Source organism: Lagenorhynchus albirostris, chromosome 11 (assembly GCF_949774975.1).
Source record: "Lagenorhynchus albirostris chromosome 11, mLagAlb1.1, whole genome shotgun sequence".
NCBI lineage: Eukaryota > Metazoa > Chordata > Mammalia > Artiodactyla > Delphinidae > Lagenorhynchus > Lagenorhynchus albirostris.
The window spans coordinates 11,563,658-11,580,969 of NC_083105.1; the positions used below are offsets into that span (position 1 = coordinate 11,563,658).

Here is a 17,312-nt window from a genome sequence, read left to right on the forward strand (position 1 = left end):
GCCCTCTCCAAATTAGCTATCACATATGGAAACTGGAGACCAGAATTTTAGGAAAAGAGATTAAGGCATCTCACTTGGGGGGGTGGGGGGTGTCTTTTTATTTTTTCCTTTTTTTTTTTTAATCACTGCAACTGGAACAGTTTCTGATCTCAAAAGGCAAGCCTCTCTTCCCGTGTGATCTTTATAATTTACACTCTTTTCCGTGAGCTTTCTTACCTCCCTTTTTTTATATCTCTCCATATCCTCTATTAACACATATATCCATTATATTCGTAGTGGAATTATTTTTATTTTTTTGCTTTAGTACTCGCACCCTCACACACACTCTCCCGAGAACCAGAAGTCGGTTGGGTGTTTATATAATGAAGAATTATGGGGCTGTTTGATCGAGGTGTTCAAATGCTTTTAACCACCGTTGGTGCTTTCGCTGCCTTCAGTCTGATGACCATAGCTGTGGGAACCGACTATTGGCTCTACTCCAGAGGGGTTTGCAAGACCAAAAGTGTCAGTGAGAATGAAACCAGCAAAAAGAACGAGGAAGTTATGACCCATTCTGGATTATGGAGAACCTGCTGCCTAGAAGGTATTTGATTTCCCATCTCCTCCCCCTCTCCACCCCTCCTCCTCTTCTCACTCCCCCTCCCCACCCGCCTCCAAATAAGTTCCCTTTACATTCCACCATTTTCTTACTTCACTCCTTCCACCACAGATCAAGGTTGGTTGGGTTAGTTTCAGAGGAAAGAAAATCAATAAGCAAAAGCCATACTCAACCCTCAAGCCTCCACCACCCCCCTTCCTTCAAACCTCTTCATTGAAATAATCTATGATATGATGAAAACAACAAGAGATTGTCTTTAAAAGTCAAATGTGCTCCACCTGCTTTGGAATCATTAGGATTTGCCTTTTGATGTAGTATGGCCATCTATGAGGGGGTAGAGAATAACTGCCTCTCTCAACCCCGCTCCTCTTTTCGTAATGAAGAATTCCAAAATGCTTTTCCTTTCCCGTCCTCCTCCCCTTACTCCCCAAAAGTCCCAGACACCTCATCATCTGCAAATCTCCTTTTTTTTTAAAAAAATCTGTTTTTTCTAAGAACCCTTATTTGGTAAATCCTAATTATTCCAGGATCGCAAGCTGAGTTCAAGAGCATTTCGTAATGTCTATGAGCCACACATATCGTTCGAGGCGACTGGCTGTGTGTGTATGTGTGTTTTAACGTTTACAAAGTCTAAAAACACGTAACGTCTCTCACAGGAAACAGACCCAAGTTCTAATAAACAGCAATTCACTTGCAGGTTAGGCTGAGAACCAATTCACTTCCACACAGAGTGACATGTCTATTATCCAGAAGCGTGTAGAATCAGCATTGCAGCCAGCTTGGGAATCAGACATTGTGCAGGGAGGCTGGGAGGGAGAGGAGGGCATGGGGAGGTTGAGGGGGAACAGTAGGGAGCAGTGGGTCAGGAGTGTCAGCTGTTTGTCTTGATCTTGCAGGGTCATTGGGACACGTGTGCCTGTGCATGTGCTGTGGGCAAAGCGGTCCCCACGGTGGAAAGGCTGGAAGATCAGGGTACGGGTGAAAGCATGTGCTTTGAGACACATTAATAAACACAGGGGGGAAAAACTCCTGCAGGTCATACAACCTGCATTTAGCAACACACTTTAATATGAGGGGCTGCATTTGAGCGGCTACCTATGTCTGTGTGTACAAGCTACAGCCACCCATAGGAAGACATGCACAGAGAGATACATGTTTCTGGGTGGAAAGAAAAGCTTATGTGCTTTGCTTCTGCTATGAACCAATACGGAGGCCGTTTGAGGCAGCGTCGGGAAGCGGGGACCGCAGGATTGTTTGTTAAGCTCAACATGGGATGGTGATGCAGGGAGTTGAAGCCAGGAGATGGTGGAGAAGAGAAGGAAACAGACAGGGAGAGGGAGAAATAATGTGACCCCAGAGTCTAACCCAAACTGAGCAAAAGCTGCTCTTTGGGAAATATTTATGTCTGGGAAAGAGCACCAATTCCATGCCCCCCCCCACAACAATCTTGGTGCAAGTGGTTGAGTGACGGCTGAACATGTTTTGAATAGCTAAGTGACTTCACTGAGCGATGGTCTATTTGACGCATACTGCATTTGGTGCCCTTTCTCAATCCAAACCACTGCCTTGAACATGGTCTGCAGCGGAGCTCTATGCTGAATGCTATATGCTCTTCCCCAGCCGAAGAATCAATATCGGGAAATTAATAGGCACTGTTTTAAACACACCCCTCCTTTAAAAAAATGAAGAGGCTTTCATGCAGCTAGTCGCTAACAGTGGAAAGACTTCCAGTTAATTAAACATTTATGGCATGCTTTTATTCCAAAAGAGAAGGAAAGCAAAGTGAATGAGGGTTGCTTTAGGGAAATGGTCATAGTAGCAATTTACCTTCCTTGGACTTTAGTTAGGTGGATGAAGATATGCAGACAAGAGATGAGACGAAAGACAGGACATGATTTTAGGAGAAATAGTCCCAGCAATTGGTGAGTTGGTATAAATATACTTTATCAGGGTTTTATGTGCAAATTCTTAATACCATGATCTTTTAAACATTTTCTAATTCCCTGAAGGGAAGAGGACTAGACAGTGGCTTTGGATCACTTATGCATTAAAAGGCTTAAGTATTTTCATTAAAATTCCATCTGTTTGGTGTCCACATCCCCAAATGTGCTGCCCGCCCCCTTCAGCTTTCTCTCCAAGCCGTACCCACACCTCCCTCCCTGAATCATCCCTAAAAGGGTTAGTATTGCAACACTTCCCAAGGATTGTGGGTTTGGCTCTTCTCCCCAGGACTGGGGCCTCCCGGCAGTCGCGGGTGGGGGGATGGTGGGGAAGGCTGGGCCGGGCTGCTTTAGGATTCTTGTGCCTTTTCCACTTGTAGCCAAGGTCCAGGCAGGAAGGGTGGGTACTCAGGGCCCCAGTTCAACCCGGCCTTTAATTTCCAAAGCCTCTGTCCATATGGACTTTTGAAGGCCTCAGACTCCCCCTTAGGAAGTTGGGCCTTGGCCACTTAGGAAGTGGTTTGAAGGTTTTAAAGCCACATATTTTCAAAGACTGCACTGATTTCCAGAGATTATAAATGCACTTATTTCTGCAGGTTGACACAGATGGTTCTTGTGGGGCGTTCGTGTACTTGCTTTATTGAGCATTCAAAATAGGGTTGGCCTTTATGGAAATCAAGTTGCCAGGTTCCCCCAACCTGTGTTTTTTGTGAGAAACTGGACTTTCAGAAAAGATTTCCCATCACCCCTTTATTGTGTTTCCTGCCCGTATCCAAAAAGTTGCGAACAGATTTCCAATCTTCTCTCCAACATGCTGCTAATGACTCCACATGAAAAACAACCCTGTCTGCTTCCGATCTCTTTGGCTCTCCGGTTTGCATTAGGGCTTTTTATCTCCTGAGATGACTTTTTTGTTGCTGTTCACTTCTTGATGAAAATAAGAATCAGAAAACCTTTCTTTGCCTCTATGGCTGTTTGTGAAATGAATTCCTCTGTTGAGGAATGAGAAGAGAACAGGACCACTTGTTAGGGGTAGACACAGTGGGAAGGGGAGAGGAATCAAGAAGAAACCACAGCCTTTATTTTCTCCCTCTGCAGAGTAAAGAGTAGTGGTGTCTCTGGGTGTGAACTTGAAACCCCCAGCAGACTAGTGTCCTTAGTGGGATTTGAGGGCGTGGGGGACGGTCTGCACGTGGACCCATGTAGATGGAAAGCGATAGGAAAAGTTCTTGAACTTTTCAGGAAAGCTGCTTTAAGAGCCTCCGAATGGAGAGATGAATTGGCCCTTTCAGAGAAGAATTCAGTTAAATCTACAACAGGACATTAAAACAGCTTGTTCCAAGCGTGCTGTCTCTGGGCCACGCAGTGACCTGCTGTTCCGTGTATTAACCTCTGTTGTCACCAAAAGGAATCATCGTCTCCAGGGGCAGCAAGAAATTCACTCTTCGTGTTTATTCTCTCCTGCACCTTCCTCCCCTCTGTCTGGGCTCCATGTCTCCCCCAGAGGATTCCCAGCCCTGCAGAGGAGGAGCCAGCAGCAGTACAACGTGGTCCAAGGCAGAAATGCACCCTCCCTTCTCTCTCCCTCTCTCGCCCTTTTCCTTGCTGTGAGGGAGAGCAAAAATCTTTCTCTCTGTCCAGATTGTTCAAATCCCTCTGCTGTATTTCTGAGCTCCTCTTCTTCCTGGCTTTTCCTCTCTTCTCCTCCACAACTTGCTTACTCACAGGGGCTCTGCCGTCCATTCTCCATTCCTGTTCTCTTTGAGTAAGAGGTGTCTGGGTTTTCCTGAACTATCTTTTCCAAGTTCATAATTGCATAGCTTTTGCTTGGCCTGCAAGGTGCCCAGTGCCCCAGGCTGGGTTCAGCCATGACTCTCTTGTTCTGCAGAAGGAAAGTATATATCTTTTATTTTAGAAATGCGAACTGCCTTTCCCGGACACTCTTGTCTTTACGTGTGGAAGAGCTGAGTTTAGAAGTTACTAATGGGCCTTCATACTGTGTACCTATCGCTCCATAATTCCCAAGATAATTTGATTCTCTTTAGATCCTTTGCACACAGTAGGTCCAGAAAAAATATCTATCAATGGATTGATTCAGAAATTCTTAAATTATTGAAATTAATTCAAAGATCATAAGGTCATGCAGCAAGCAAGTAATTGGGGGGGGTGGGAGAGAGAGAGAGGGGGGGGGAAGGGGGTGAGGAAATCAGGATGATTGGTTTGTTCTTCCCAGAATTTCTTTTTTATTTTTTTAATTTAATTTTTTATTTTATATCGGAGTGTAGTTGATTTACAATATTGTGTTAGTTTCAGGTGTACAGCAAATTGATTCAGTTATACATACACATAGATCCATTCTTTTTCAGATTCTTTTCCCATATAGGTTATGGAATTTCTTTTTTAAAAGAATGAGTCATGACTTCATTGTTGTAAAATGAGAAAATTCAAAAAGAGTCAGTCATTGGGTTGCACAGCTCCTAATTAGCTAAAGAAAAATTATCAGTACACTCAGTCTCTGTGGGGAAGAAAAACATTAACCCACTGCTTTTCTTCCCTCTTCAGCTTTTAAAGGATGCCAAAATCTAGTTTGATCCTAATACTCACTAGAACAGACACTTTGGGCAGAGAGCAGGCATCATGGACCATCCCTACGTAGCTTCCCCAAAACCTGCCCCAGAATTCTTTACCAGACTTCCCCACCCAGTTCCCAGGACCTCGAGAACTTTGCCTAAGGTCGTAGGTTCTGATCAGCAGTTTTCCATGGAGCCAGGCCCCACTTTCCTAGCCCTTCTCACCTTGTAAGACAAACCTGATTCCTTTATTGAGGAACCAGCTCTGCAAATCGCAGCCCATTCACATTGCCCTCCTGCCCCTCCCTTTACAGGTGCCAGGTATGACACCTCACACCAAGGCCACATGGGCAGAGGGTGGCAGAGGGAGAACTTGAATCCAGGCCTCTTGTTTCCACCCTGCAAACCTCCAGAGGGCTCTATGCATGAACCTTGGCGTTCTGTGGTCTTGTGTTCAGATTCACTGCCAGCACTGGATTCTATTCTGTCTGCATCCCACCGAGTGTCCGCTCTGAGCGCCCAACCCAAGCATGTCAGGACACCTGAGCTCTGACCCACCAGACTCCCCCACATGCCACTCCCTCCAGCTGCCTGCACCTTGCCGGGTGACTCTGTCAGAATCTTCTCACTCCCACGAGCCCAAGGGGACAAATACTGAACTTCAGGCTGGACCCACCACACGCCTCTTCGTGTTTGCCCTTTCATTTTGGAAGTGTCCTCGATGTAAACTCTCCGCGAGTTTTACGCTGGCAAGCAGTTTTCAAAGAATAACAAATGTATGTCTCCTGAAGTCGCAGAAGTTTTCAGATGCAACTTTGTTGTATGTGGTGCCCTTGAAAGAGTTTTGCAGCCCCACAGACCTGGGTTCCCTTCAAGCGCTGCAGCTTTACGAGCTGTGCGATTTGGGGCAAGTCATCTAACCTCTCCAAGCCTCAGTTTCCCTTTCCACAAAAAGGAGGTCTAACAGCCCTCTCACAGGGTGATTCGTTGGGATTAAACCAATGAGTGCCACCTTCTTTCCTGATCACCTGGTTTGAAATTACAGTCAACAACCCCTACTCTGTACCCCTCATAAATCCTCCTGGCTCTGTTTTATTTTTATTTTTTTGTACAGAGTACATCCCACCTTCCAGCACACTATGAAATTTACTCATGCCATTTGTTGTGTGTCTGCACCACTAGACTGTCAGCCCCAGGAAGGCAGGGATCTTTTTTCTGCCCATTGCTGTGGCCGCAGAAATTATGATGGTGCAAGAGTCAGCCCACCTTTGTTGGCAAATGAACAAAACCACCACTGCCCACTACAGGGTGGGCATTGAGAAATAATGATCCCTTCATATCGTCAAAGGATTGTTCCTTAAATTACAAACCGTGAGCAATGGTGGCAGAAGCATCTTTCTTTCTTTTTTTTTTTTTTTCTGACATTCCAAAAAATAAATAATGGACTCAACACAGAGAGAAGAGAGAAGGGAAGGAGAGAGAGTGTTTCAACACACAAGGGGCAATAACAAAGATAATAAGAAAGAAAGTGTTTGGAGAGAAAATAAATGCCTGAGAAGAAAGTGCTGGGGGGTGAACATCCTCTAAATAGATACTGGCCATGCTTTCCTCTCTCTACATCATCCACAGCGTCTGTCACAAAGATCCTCGGGGAGAGTTTCCTATGAGTGTTTGCTTTCAGGTCAGTGGGGGAGGAGGAGATATGTACCCAGACTGATAATGCAGGAGATTTTTAAATGGTTCAAAAATGCAATGGTTCCTTTTAGCCTTGACTATAAGTATTTTGGCCAAAAAACCATATTCAGATGAAATATGCACTTTAAGTTTCCAGGTTAGTTTACAGCCACAAATCAAGCAATTCCTTCACTCGTTTATTTTATTTGTTAAATCTTTGATGAGCCCCTGCAACGTGCCAGGTGCTGGGCCAAGTGTTGGGGTCATGGTGGGCAGCAACTCCCTTCAGGGTCACTGCTCTCAGAGCTTTCTGGAAGAGACAGACCTTACTTTAAAGACTCTCACTTAACATAGTTGTGAAGTAAGTTACAACTATGCTAAGTCCTCTCAAGGAGAGTCACACGAGACTGTGAGTTTATGATATTAAGATCGTTCTAATCAGAGGAGCCTTCCCTGAGAAGGTGAGATGTGAATGGCTATATGAAGGATGCATAGAAGTTAACTGGGTGAAGAAGAAACTTTCCAGGTTGGAGGGCAGCAAGTGCAAAGATCAGTGAGGGAGAGAAGGAGCAAGTCCTGGGAGGAGGCCAGGGTGGCTGGAGGACCCAGAGGGAGGGGGGATGGGGAGGGGAGGATGCTGGATGGTGTGGGGAGGGGGATGCAGAAATAGTTAGCACCCAAGGGTGCGGGGCCTTGCTAGTCTTGTTAAAGAATTTTGCTCTTTGACTTCTAGCTTCTTGCTTATAAGCTGTGTGACCTTGAGCTAGTTAATTCTATCTCTGTGCCTCCTTCACACCATCTATCTAATGGAGCTGACGATGCCTGCCCCTAAGGTTGTTGTGGGGGTTAGAGCACCCTTCCCTTCTCTTTGTCATGCTCTTCCTGATTCCACCCACATCTGAGTGCGGTGGTCTCTTTGGCCTCAAAACTCATGACAGCACAGAGAAGGGAAAAAATAGATTGATTCAACTCCAATCAACAAAATTCAAACTATGCTTAGTGGAGGTGTTGATGGTAGGTTCCAATCCTGCAGTAGACATTGGGAGGCAGAAGTGAACAAGACCCATCCTCCCTCAGGACCCTCCAGGTGAGTCCAAGCAGGGAATCCCAAAGAACAGGCATCTCACAGAATGACTCTGTCTCATGCAAGACATTTGACATAGCCTGCTGCCACCTCGCCTTATCACCCTCCCCCAAACTCAGAGAGATTCCTGGCATCTCTTACGATCAGTTACGATCTTTGAGGATTTGAGCTGGAATGGCAATGAGGCTCAGTTAAATCCGCCAGACTTTTTGAAAATAGGAATGAGAGTAGAGGGATGTGAACTGTGCTCCCCAATGCCAAGAAATGCATGTCAGCGTTGTGGGATCGTCGCTGAACTCTATGGCCTCACATCCCGGTCCTTTCTCCTGGGTACATAAAGGGCTGTAATCTCCCAGTTCCATCTTCCCTCAGTTCTGATGCCATTGATTATAAAAATGAACTATCAAAAAAAATAAATAAATAAATAAAAAATAAAAATGAACTAGCTACTTAAACAGCTTTCGGGACAGGGGCAAACAAATTTCATGTACATATCAGTTGTAAAACATACTCTAATTTCAGAAACCTTAAAACTTAAAATTTGTGTCTTGGAATCAAAGGGAGATGGAAAACTATCTTGCTGGCAGAGAGAAATGCAGGCAGGGTGTTGAGAGAGCCCGAGGGATTTCTCCCACTTGCCCTTAGTGCCTGTCCCGTGACTCAGGAAACAATGTGGGGGAAGTGTGTGGTCTTACAAGAACCTTTCTTGACAAAGAAAAGGGTGATAGTTGATCTTTGTTCCACAGCTTTCCGAGTCCTTGCCAGGTGCCGTGTGAGAGTCTAGGACAGAGGCAAAGTCTCCATCTGCCCTCAAGGAACTTCTAATCTAGTAGAAGACAAACCAGTGAACAGATGATGCTGATGACACAGTGGGAAGCATAAGCCTGGGGAATTCTGGGAGCAGAGAGACTGGGGAGGAGGGGATGCCAGGCAAGACGGGGTTCTGAGGATGCGTAGGGGTGAGCAAGCTGGGGAGATGAAGCGCACCTCAGACAGAAGGAACGGCATGTGCGGAAACACAGATGCCCAAGCAGTCATGCCGATGGTCCAGTGAGGCTGGAAGGTAGAAGGCAGGGAGGGGGAGTTTGGGAGGCAGTGGAGATGGGATCCCAAAGGGACAGAAATGGCTCTCACAGAGCAGTTAGTGTTTCGGCGTGGGAGAAAAGGGGGGTCCAGAGAGGTGGGAAGCAAGGGAGGGGCGCACCTGGCTTTGTCCGTTAGTGAGATCACTGGCTGTTCGGACTCTGACGGATGGGAGCTGGGGTCGCCGGAGCTGGTGTGATTTAACTGGGAAGAGGTGAGCACAGGAGACTGTGGCAGTGACCAGGTGACTCGCCCTAAGTCAGTTGTAGTGAACAGAGAATAAGAGGGGGAAGGAAGAAGACTGTAAGCGATATACAGTAGAGGTGCTTCAAGGCGCTCCCTCCCCAGCAGAACAAGCCTTTATTGGCCACACACAGTGGGCTGGGCGCTGGGGTGACGAGGATGAAGACAAGTCTCTGCTCAGTACCACCGTCTCGAGGAGCCTTCCTGACTGCCCCATCTAAAGGAGCTCCCTGTCAAGTCACTCGATTTTATTTCCTTTTTTAACATCTTAACATTGACTTTTTTTTCTTTTGAGCATTTATTTGCTTATGGTCTGTGTGCCCCTAGGAGACTGTGAGCCATGTGAGGGCAGGGGCCTGTCAGCCTTGGCACAAACAGCGTGCTCAGGAGCTAAATGTGGAGCGAATGAGTAAGGCAACGCTGCCTGGCCTCAAGGAGCTCCCATCAGGGGAGGGAGGTGGGCTCTTAAAAACTCCCTCCTCTTGCCCAGTCATCCCTCCAAGGTTTGGCTGGAACCGCATCTGAAAGATCCTTGAGAACAGGCAAGGGTTTCCCTTGCACCCCGCAACCTGGGATGCTGATTAGCCCCCGCGAGCCTGTTCCCTCCTGGGCAGCTGGTACCTTTTCTCTCAATCCAAACCCTCATACGTGATCGCCTGGCTCAGAGGTACTGACTTGGCAGCCGTGAGTCGGCCTCTGAGGAGCCACCTCCCCTTTCTCCTTGTTGACACTATATTTATTCATTTTTCCCTGAACTTCCTCAACCTTGGGTAGTCTTCCAGCTGCTAACAAGCAGGCCACAGATTAGGTATGGGATCCTAGGTGCACGGTTGCCGTAGCTTCATTGAGTGGGGAATTGGTACCTTGCTTTGCTACACCATCCACCGTGCAATTTACATGCCCCAGTGCCAGCCTCTCTCTGGCCTTGTCATCGGACTAAACTCACTGGTGACCAGTGCTTGCTGATCCCTACACCTTGCTTTGCTTTTTTTTTAACTTTTTATTTTATATTGGAGTGTAGCCGATTAACAATGTTGTGATAGTTTCAGGTGTACAGCAAAGCAACTCAACCATACATATACTTGTATCCATCCCTAGACCTTTCTTTATCCCAGTTCTGCCCCAGGCTGTCTTTTCTCACTTTCTCTGCATAAAGGATCATTCATTCATTTCTGCCACCTTTTCCCCTCAACCTGGATCTCTGTCTGCACAAGTCTTATTCTTTATCCTTCTTGAATTTTCCCTATGGTTGAGAACTCTCCTCCCCAATTCTCCTCCAACATATTTTGCAAAGAAAGCGACCCTAAAAATGACTATTCTGGCATCATTTTAACACTAATAATACGATAATAATAATTAATCATTCATTGAGTGCTTCCTTTGTGCTGAACACTGTTTAGATGCTTTCCAGGGGTTAACTCTTATTTAATCTTTACAACTCTAAAGGTATATGCTATGATAGCCACTATCTCCATCATAAGAGGCTCAGAGAAGTTAAGTGACTTGCCCAAGGTCACACAGCAAGTAGCAGAGCTGGAGTTCTAACCCAAGCCTGTCCAACCCAAAAACCTGTGCACAGCCTTCTATTACATGAATTATATTTACAATTTTCCCCTGGCCCCAAAATCTATACATAAATTTCTTTGAGAATTTGAAGGCAAAGCTAAGCAGAAATTGCTGTTTGTGCTCCACGTTTGATGAAGTTTTTAAAACTCTGAAGCTTCAGTTAGGATATGCTCCTTACCCAGAGAAGAGTAGGGAAAAGTGGACGGGCTACCAGGTTTTCCCACAGCTCTGAATACAAAAGGATGCCTCAAAACGCATAGACATCCCTCTCTGTAGTTTGTGGAGGGGGAGGAGGTGAATACATACATATATTCCCTCTCCCCAGCCCTCTGCCTAGAGGGCCATTTCCAACCACATTCCACTTGTCTTCAGGACTCAGTTGAATTGTCACTTCCCCCAACAGCTCTGCCCCCTCCTACCCTGCTCCCACCTGGCTCACGTTCCCTCCCTCTTTCCTTCCACAGCATCTCTGCATGTCTCCGACGCAGCATCTTCCATCTTTTTTGTTGCCTGCTTCCGTTTCTGTCTCCACCTCCAGACCATGAGTCCCCCTGTCCATTTCTTCAACAAAATGTACTCAGTCACTGCCATGTGCTAGTTACCATCCTAGGCTCTGGGTTTACAAAGGCGAAAAGACACAGCCCCTGCCCTCAAGGAACTTATGCCCCAGTGGGGGATTGGAGGACCCATGCAAGCACACCTAGGGGTGGAGAGATTCTTCCAGCAAGACGTGTGAGAGGGCATGGGATGTTTGGGGGATCACACAAGTTTCTAGTATTGCTGGAGGATCAGGTGCAGGAAGGGAGGCTGGGGAAGGTGTTCGTCCTGAAGGATGAGGTTAGACAAAGACCACATCATGAAGGGATGGTTCACGTGTAAAGAGTCTAAAGAGGAGAATTTTGAGAAGGAAATGATATGATCAGATTTGCATTTTAGGAGGATGGCTCAGGAAGCCGTGTGAAGCAGAAATGGGAAGAAGGGGAGGACAGAGAAGGGAGTCCAGGGAGGAGATGGTTGCCCAGCCCAGCAACTGAGGAAGCAGCTGACCCAGGGCACAGGACAGGGGGGCTGTCGAGCAAGGGAACAGAATCAGAGGATCCAGGACTGTCACTTGTGTTGAGCAAGGCGTGACAGTGAGTGACCTTCACTGAGACAGGGGAAACAGGAGAAATTTGCAGGAAGAAGATGGTACCTTTAACCTCGGGTAGAGTGATTCCACACCTGTGTTTCCAGGGCCTGGCAAGTAGCAGCTGCTCAGTCAGTGTTGAATGAATGAATAAAGAAAAAAAGCTTTACATTTGAGATTATGATGCGTATGGAATCTCAGATTTTCCCCGGCATCATCATAACGAAAGAATGCGTTATGCTCTAGCCAGGCCTGTAGTTCGTGTCAGCTCTGGCATCTGACAGCCTGGGTTCAAATCCCAACCTTATCACTTACCAGTTTTGTGACCTTGGACAAGGAATGTCACCTCTCTAAGCTGGTTTTCTCGTGTCTAAGTGGGGAAAATTGTATCTCACTCATGGGTTGATTGTGAAAGTTTAGTAAGATGCCCCATGCAAAGTGCTTAACAAGATGCTGGTACGTAGTAAACACTCTCTAAATGCCAGATGCTCTTATCACTGGCCTGTTTATTATTGATTATACCAACAGTTGCAAACAGTGACCTGTGAGCTGTCACTGTTTGGCAACTCAAAATATTCTACAAATCGAGAACTTTCCTATTAAAAAAAGCCCTGTGTTTGGCTTCCTTTGGGGGAAAACATCAGATTTTTGTAACCCTGAGCCCCCCTCCTGCTTGGCAACATCGGAGCAGGGCAGCCGATGTCCCTTCAGGTATGGGACAGGGACATCCTGTATGGCACGTATGGCAGGTTCCCTGCAGTTCCCCAAAGTCCCCACCGCTCCCGAGGCTGCCGGGCTGCTTTGGCCTTCCTCTGGCCTCCGTAGGCATCCGAGTTTGCAAACGCTCCTCTCTGCCAATGACAAATTACAGGTGGAGTCTTTGTCTTCCAAGGGCTGAAAACGTAAGCAAAACACCACCAGCCCAGGCAGAGTGTAGCAGCTAACAGAGTGAATAAAGCCATGCATCTGGAAATAAACGCATAAACATCCAACATTCCCAAGCAGTGCTTGCTGATAAGACTCAGGTGGAAGGCAAGCTAATCTACTCCTTTTTACTCAGCAGCTCTAGGGTAAGTTGTTGCTTTTAAAAAGAGAGACTCTCACCCATTTTATGCTACCTTCAGAGCTTCTCTTTTAGAAGCTGACATTTTCTGACCTTGACCCCAGCTCGGGGAAATGCACCCTGTCGTGCTGACCACGTGGTGTGCTTTATTCAATAACTAAATGGCAGATGCCAGGGAGATGGTCCACGTCGTCGGTGCTGGATGAAGAGAGAGAGGCAGGGGATGCGCTGGAGAATGGGGGATTCTCTGCTTTAGATTTTTACCTCGGAGGACTTCATAGAGAAGAAGGGAATTTCAGGAGTTTCTTGGTAGGAAAAAAATTGCCTAGCAATTGCTCGGAAAGGACATGAACTTAAAGACATGCAGTTTGATCTGGGAGTATGGTCAGATCTGATCCAATCTGACAGTTTTTAAATGTTTGCTATGTCAGGCTCTATGCTAATTTGTGGGGGCACAGAAACAAGTCAGCTCCTACGGGGGCTGGTCTGCTCTGATCCCCCCAGCTGACAGCAACCATCCTCTTCCCAGTCTCTCTTTTCTTCATTTCGTGTTCTCCTAATTTGTCTACAGTGTTTATTCTTTCTTTCCCAACCAGAATATAAGCTCTGAGAAACCAGGATCTTTTCTGTCCTATTTACTACGATAGCCCCAGGACTGAGATCAGACCTGGCACCTAGTAGGGTGCTTAGTCAGTTTCAATGTTATTTGGATGACAGAAGACATACCATTGCTCCAAAGGAGATCAAGGCCTAGAAGAAGAGATAGGCATGTACCGAGACTATTACCAGTGAGCTCGGGCACTGTGAAGGCCTGTGTAAGGGCCAGACAAAAGAACAACTCTACGTGGGGAGGTCCGGAAGAGGTCCTATGGAAGTGCCCTCTGCAGTGGGTTTTGGAGGATGAAGAGGAGTTTGCCAAGTAGAACAGAGGGGAAAGGCGAAACACAGATGAAGGAAATGATACCACTGGAGGCTGCCTCCCAAAGAATAAGGTCAAGGAGAGGACAGAGCACTACTGGGTCTAGAGCAGAACTTCTCAAACTTGGATGTGTACCCTAACAAACTGGGGATCTTGTTGAACTGCAGATGCTGATGTGGGGTCCAGGTGGGGGCTGAGCCTGTGTTTCTAGCTCCCAGGTGAGGCTGATACCACACTTTGAGAAGCAAGCTTTTGCAGCATGGCCAGTGGGCTCTGGTGAACATGGGTCTAAATCCTACCTCTGCCACTGGCAGACTGGGCCTGCTTTCTCACCTCTAAAATAGTGATGACAACTTTCCTCCCAGGCACCGAATAAATTCAGAGTGCCTGAATTTGGTAAAGCCATCGGTTCAGTCCTGAGCACTTCATATCAATATGTTTCAGCTACTATTGTCATTAACGGCTAAAGGCGATTGTATAGAGGTGTGAGAGAAAGGGATGACTTTCCCTGAGAGCTAACGTTGTTTGAGGGTCTCCTGTGTGTTGAGCCCTGTCCTATGGACCACTCAGATGTCACCTTCCTTAAACCACACAGCACTCTATAACATAGGTGTTATATGATGCTCACTTTGCCAGTAAGAAACCAGAGGCAATGTGTTCATTTCCCATTGCTGCCGTAACAAATGACCATCAATTTAATGGCTTAAAACGACACAGACTTATTGTCTTACCCTTTTGTAGGTCTGAAGTCTGAAGTTGGTCTCAGTGGGCTAAAATCAAGGTGTCAGCAGGACTGTGTTCCTTCTGGAGACTCTAAGGGAAAATCTGTTTCCATGCCTTTTCCAGCTTCTAGAGACTGTCCACATTCCTTGGCCAGTGGCCCCTTCCTGCATCTTCAAAGCCAGCAGCATCAGACAGAGTCCTTCTCATGACGCAACTCTGTAATGCTAATTCTTCTGCCTCCCTCCTCCATTTCTAACGATGTTTGTGACGACATTGCCCGTGCCTGGATAATCAAGGATAATCTCTCTATCTTAAGGTCAGCTGATTAGCAACCTTAATTCCATCTGCAACTTTAATTGGCCCTTGCCATAACATGTGAAACATATTCGCAGGTTACAGGAATGGGGCTGTAGACGTCTTTGGCAGGTTATTATTCTGCCTAGCACAGGGAGTGAGTGTTTAAAGAATTCCCCTAATATCACAAGCTCAGAATGGTTCCCCTGGAAGGGATTTTAGAGCTTGTAGCAGGAAGGATTAGATTTGACAACAAGCAACAGAAAAAGAAAATTAACAGTGGCTTAATAAGCCAAAAAGTTTATCCTTTCTCAAGGAAACCAATCTGGAGACATGAAATACAAGGCTGGTCTTGAGGCTCCACAAACTGGTTAGCAAACACAGGCTCCTACCAGCTCCCTGCCCCACCGTCCGTAGAGTATGGCCTTTAACCTCACATCTCCAGTGTGACTGCCAGAGCTCCCGCCACTGCCTTCACATTCCAGGCATCAAGGAGGAGGATGGCACAAAGAAACAAAGGCAAAAGGCACCTGTTACATGGCTCTTAAGGAGGTTTCCTGGAAGACACCTCACAGCATTTTTGCTTTGGTCTCATTGGCCAGAAGTTTGTCATGTGACCACACATTAACTATAAAGAAGTCTGGAAAATATAATCTTATTCCCAAGTGGCCACATGCATGGTGAAAAATTAGGGGTTCTGTTGCTACAAAGAAAGGAAAGAAGGAAGGCAAGTAGCAGTGTATCCAGGGAGCTCACCTAGTCCAGACCCTCACCTTATGACCCAAGAGCTTGAGGTCCAGAGAAGGAAGGGACCTGGTGGCATGGAGCCAGCTAGCAACAATGCTGGGACTAGGACCCACGCACCCTGGTCCCAGTCCAACATTTAGCCTCAAGTGCCTAGCACAGTGCCTGGCACATAGTAGGATGCTGGTGGAACTGAAGAGAGTTTGCCATTCCACTGCACCAGACGGTCCCCTCTGGACCACACACTTGGCTGGTGATGCTTTAGGGCAGATGAGATCCCACCTTTAGGAGGCCCGGCCGGCTGCACGCCTGGGTCTCTTTATCCTCCTTCCTCCCAGCTTACATCCCTGCTTGTACCCTCGGATAAGCTCTGGGCTTCTCTATCTGTCCCACAAAGTCACATGAAAGGGCAGTAGGATTTGGCAGAAGAGAGGCCTCAGGTAGCACTGAGAAGTGGACGGTTTTCCCCTCTTTGGGGTTTTCTCTATGACAGGGAGACGTCTGCTTAGAGACGGGGCTTTACATCTGGGGTGAATTGTGACAAGAAACCATTTCTACTGTCTTGGCGTTTCACAGTTTTCGTTTTGACACAGCGACAGGAGGGATATGGGGACTGATCAAAGCCAGAAGCCACGTGGCAACTCTCAACTTTTTCCCACGGGCTGCAAACGCCAGAGGAGCTCCACTGTCGGGCGTTTTTCACTCCGGCCAGTTCAGACGTACAAGATCTGGGCACTCGCTTGTACTTTGTTCTCAAATCTTTGTCCTTCCAACGGGACAGTAAGGGTCTTGAGACAGGAGGTGTCGGGTTTGCCTCTGTGCCCCTTGCCCGGCATGGTGTCCGGCACGTGGCAGGCACTTGGTTAAGAAACGGGGGATTGGTCGATGCGTCAAAATGAAGCAGCTAAGGCAGTGTCTGGCATGTGGTGGGCTCTCAGCAAAATTTTTCAAGGAAAGAAGGAAAAAAGAAAAAGGAAAGAAGGACAGATGGAGGAAGGGAGGGAGAAAGAAATTGGTTTGAGTCTTGGCTGGCCGTGGAAGCAGCAGCTCCCCGGCTCTCCCGGCCTCAGTTCTGGAATAGCGAGCGAATCCCTCCCCGCCGAGTTCACAGGCGAACCGGAGACCCTGGCCCGGAAGTTCTGTTTCAAAGGGCTTCCCCTCCAGCTTGAGAGCACTGTGCCTTTCAGGCTTCCCAATGGGCCTCCGTGGCCACGGTACCTGGCGCCAGGGTTACAGGGATGTGGCCAGAAGCAGAATTGGTGGGGTGGCTGGTGTGAGGGAAAGCGGGGTGCAGAGGGAAAGGAACTCACCCCCATCCCACATCGAAGAGAGAAGGAGACAGGGATGGGAAGGAAGACGGGAGGCAGATGCTCAGCATAATGAGGTTAGCGCGGTGCGCGAGAGCATAGAAGGGATGGACAGAGGCTGCCTGAGCACGGGGGCTGCCCCCTCTCGGAGCAGATGGAACTCGAGGGCCAGAGGGTCCATGACAGTTGGTGGGAGGGAAGAGGACCGGCAGCAGAAATCAGGGAGGGGCCTGCCTCCTGCCCCGCCCCCCAGGCAGGAACAGACACGCCTTCCAGCCCCAGAAACACTGCTGAAGGAGAACTCAATGAGGACCTGGAGATCAAAGAGAACTACCCGGCAGGGGAGTAAATGCTTGTGGCCTGAGCGAGGAAACCGCA

The 17,312-nt window shown here is 47.4% G+C and overlaps 1 protein-coding gene across 1 annotated transcript in view; it reads left to right on the top strand.

Moving 5' to 3' along the window:
- Nucleotides 1-372: 372 nt before the first annotated feature.
- CACNG2 (calcium voltage-gated channel auxiliary subunit gamma 2) overlaps nucleotides 373-17,312 on the top strand; it is a 118,759-nt gene continuing 101,819 nt past the window's right edge. The window contains exon 1 of the mRNA XM_060165211.1: nucleotides 373-583. Within this exon, the coding sequence (XP_060021194.1) occupies nucleotides 373-583 (211 nt within the window). The remainder of the gene's footprint in view (nucleotides 584-17,312) is intronic.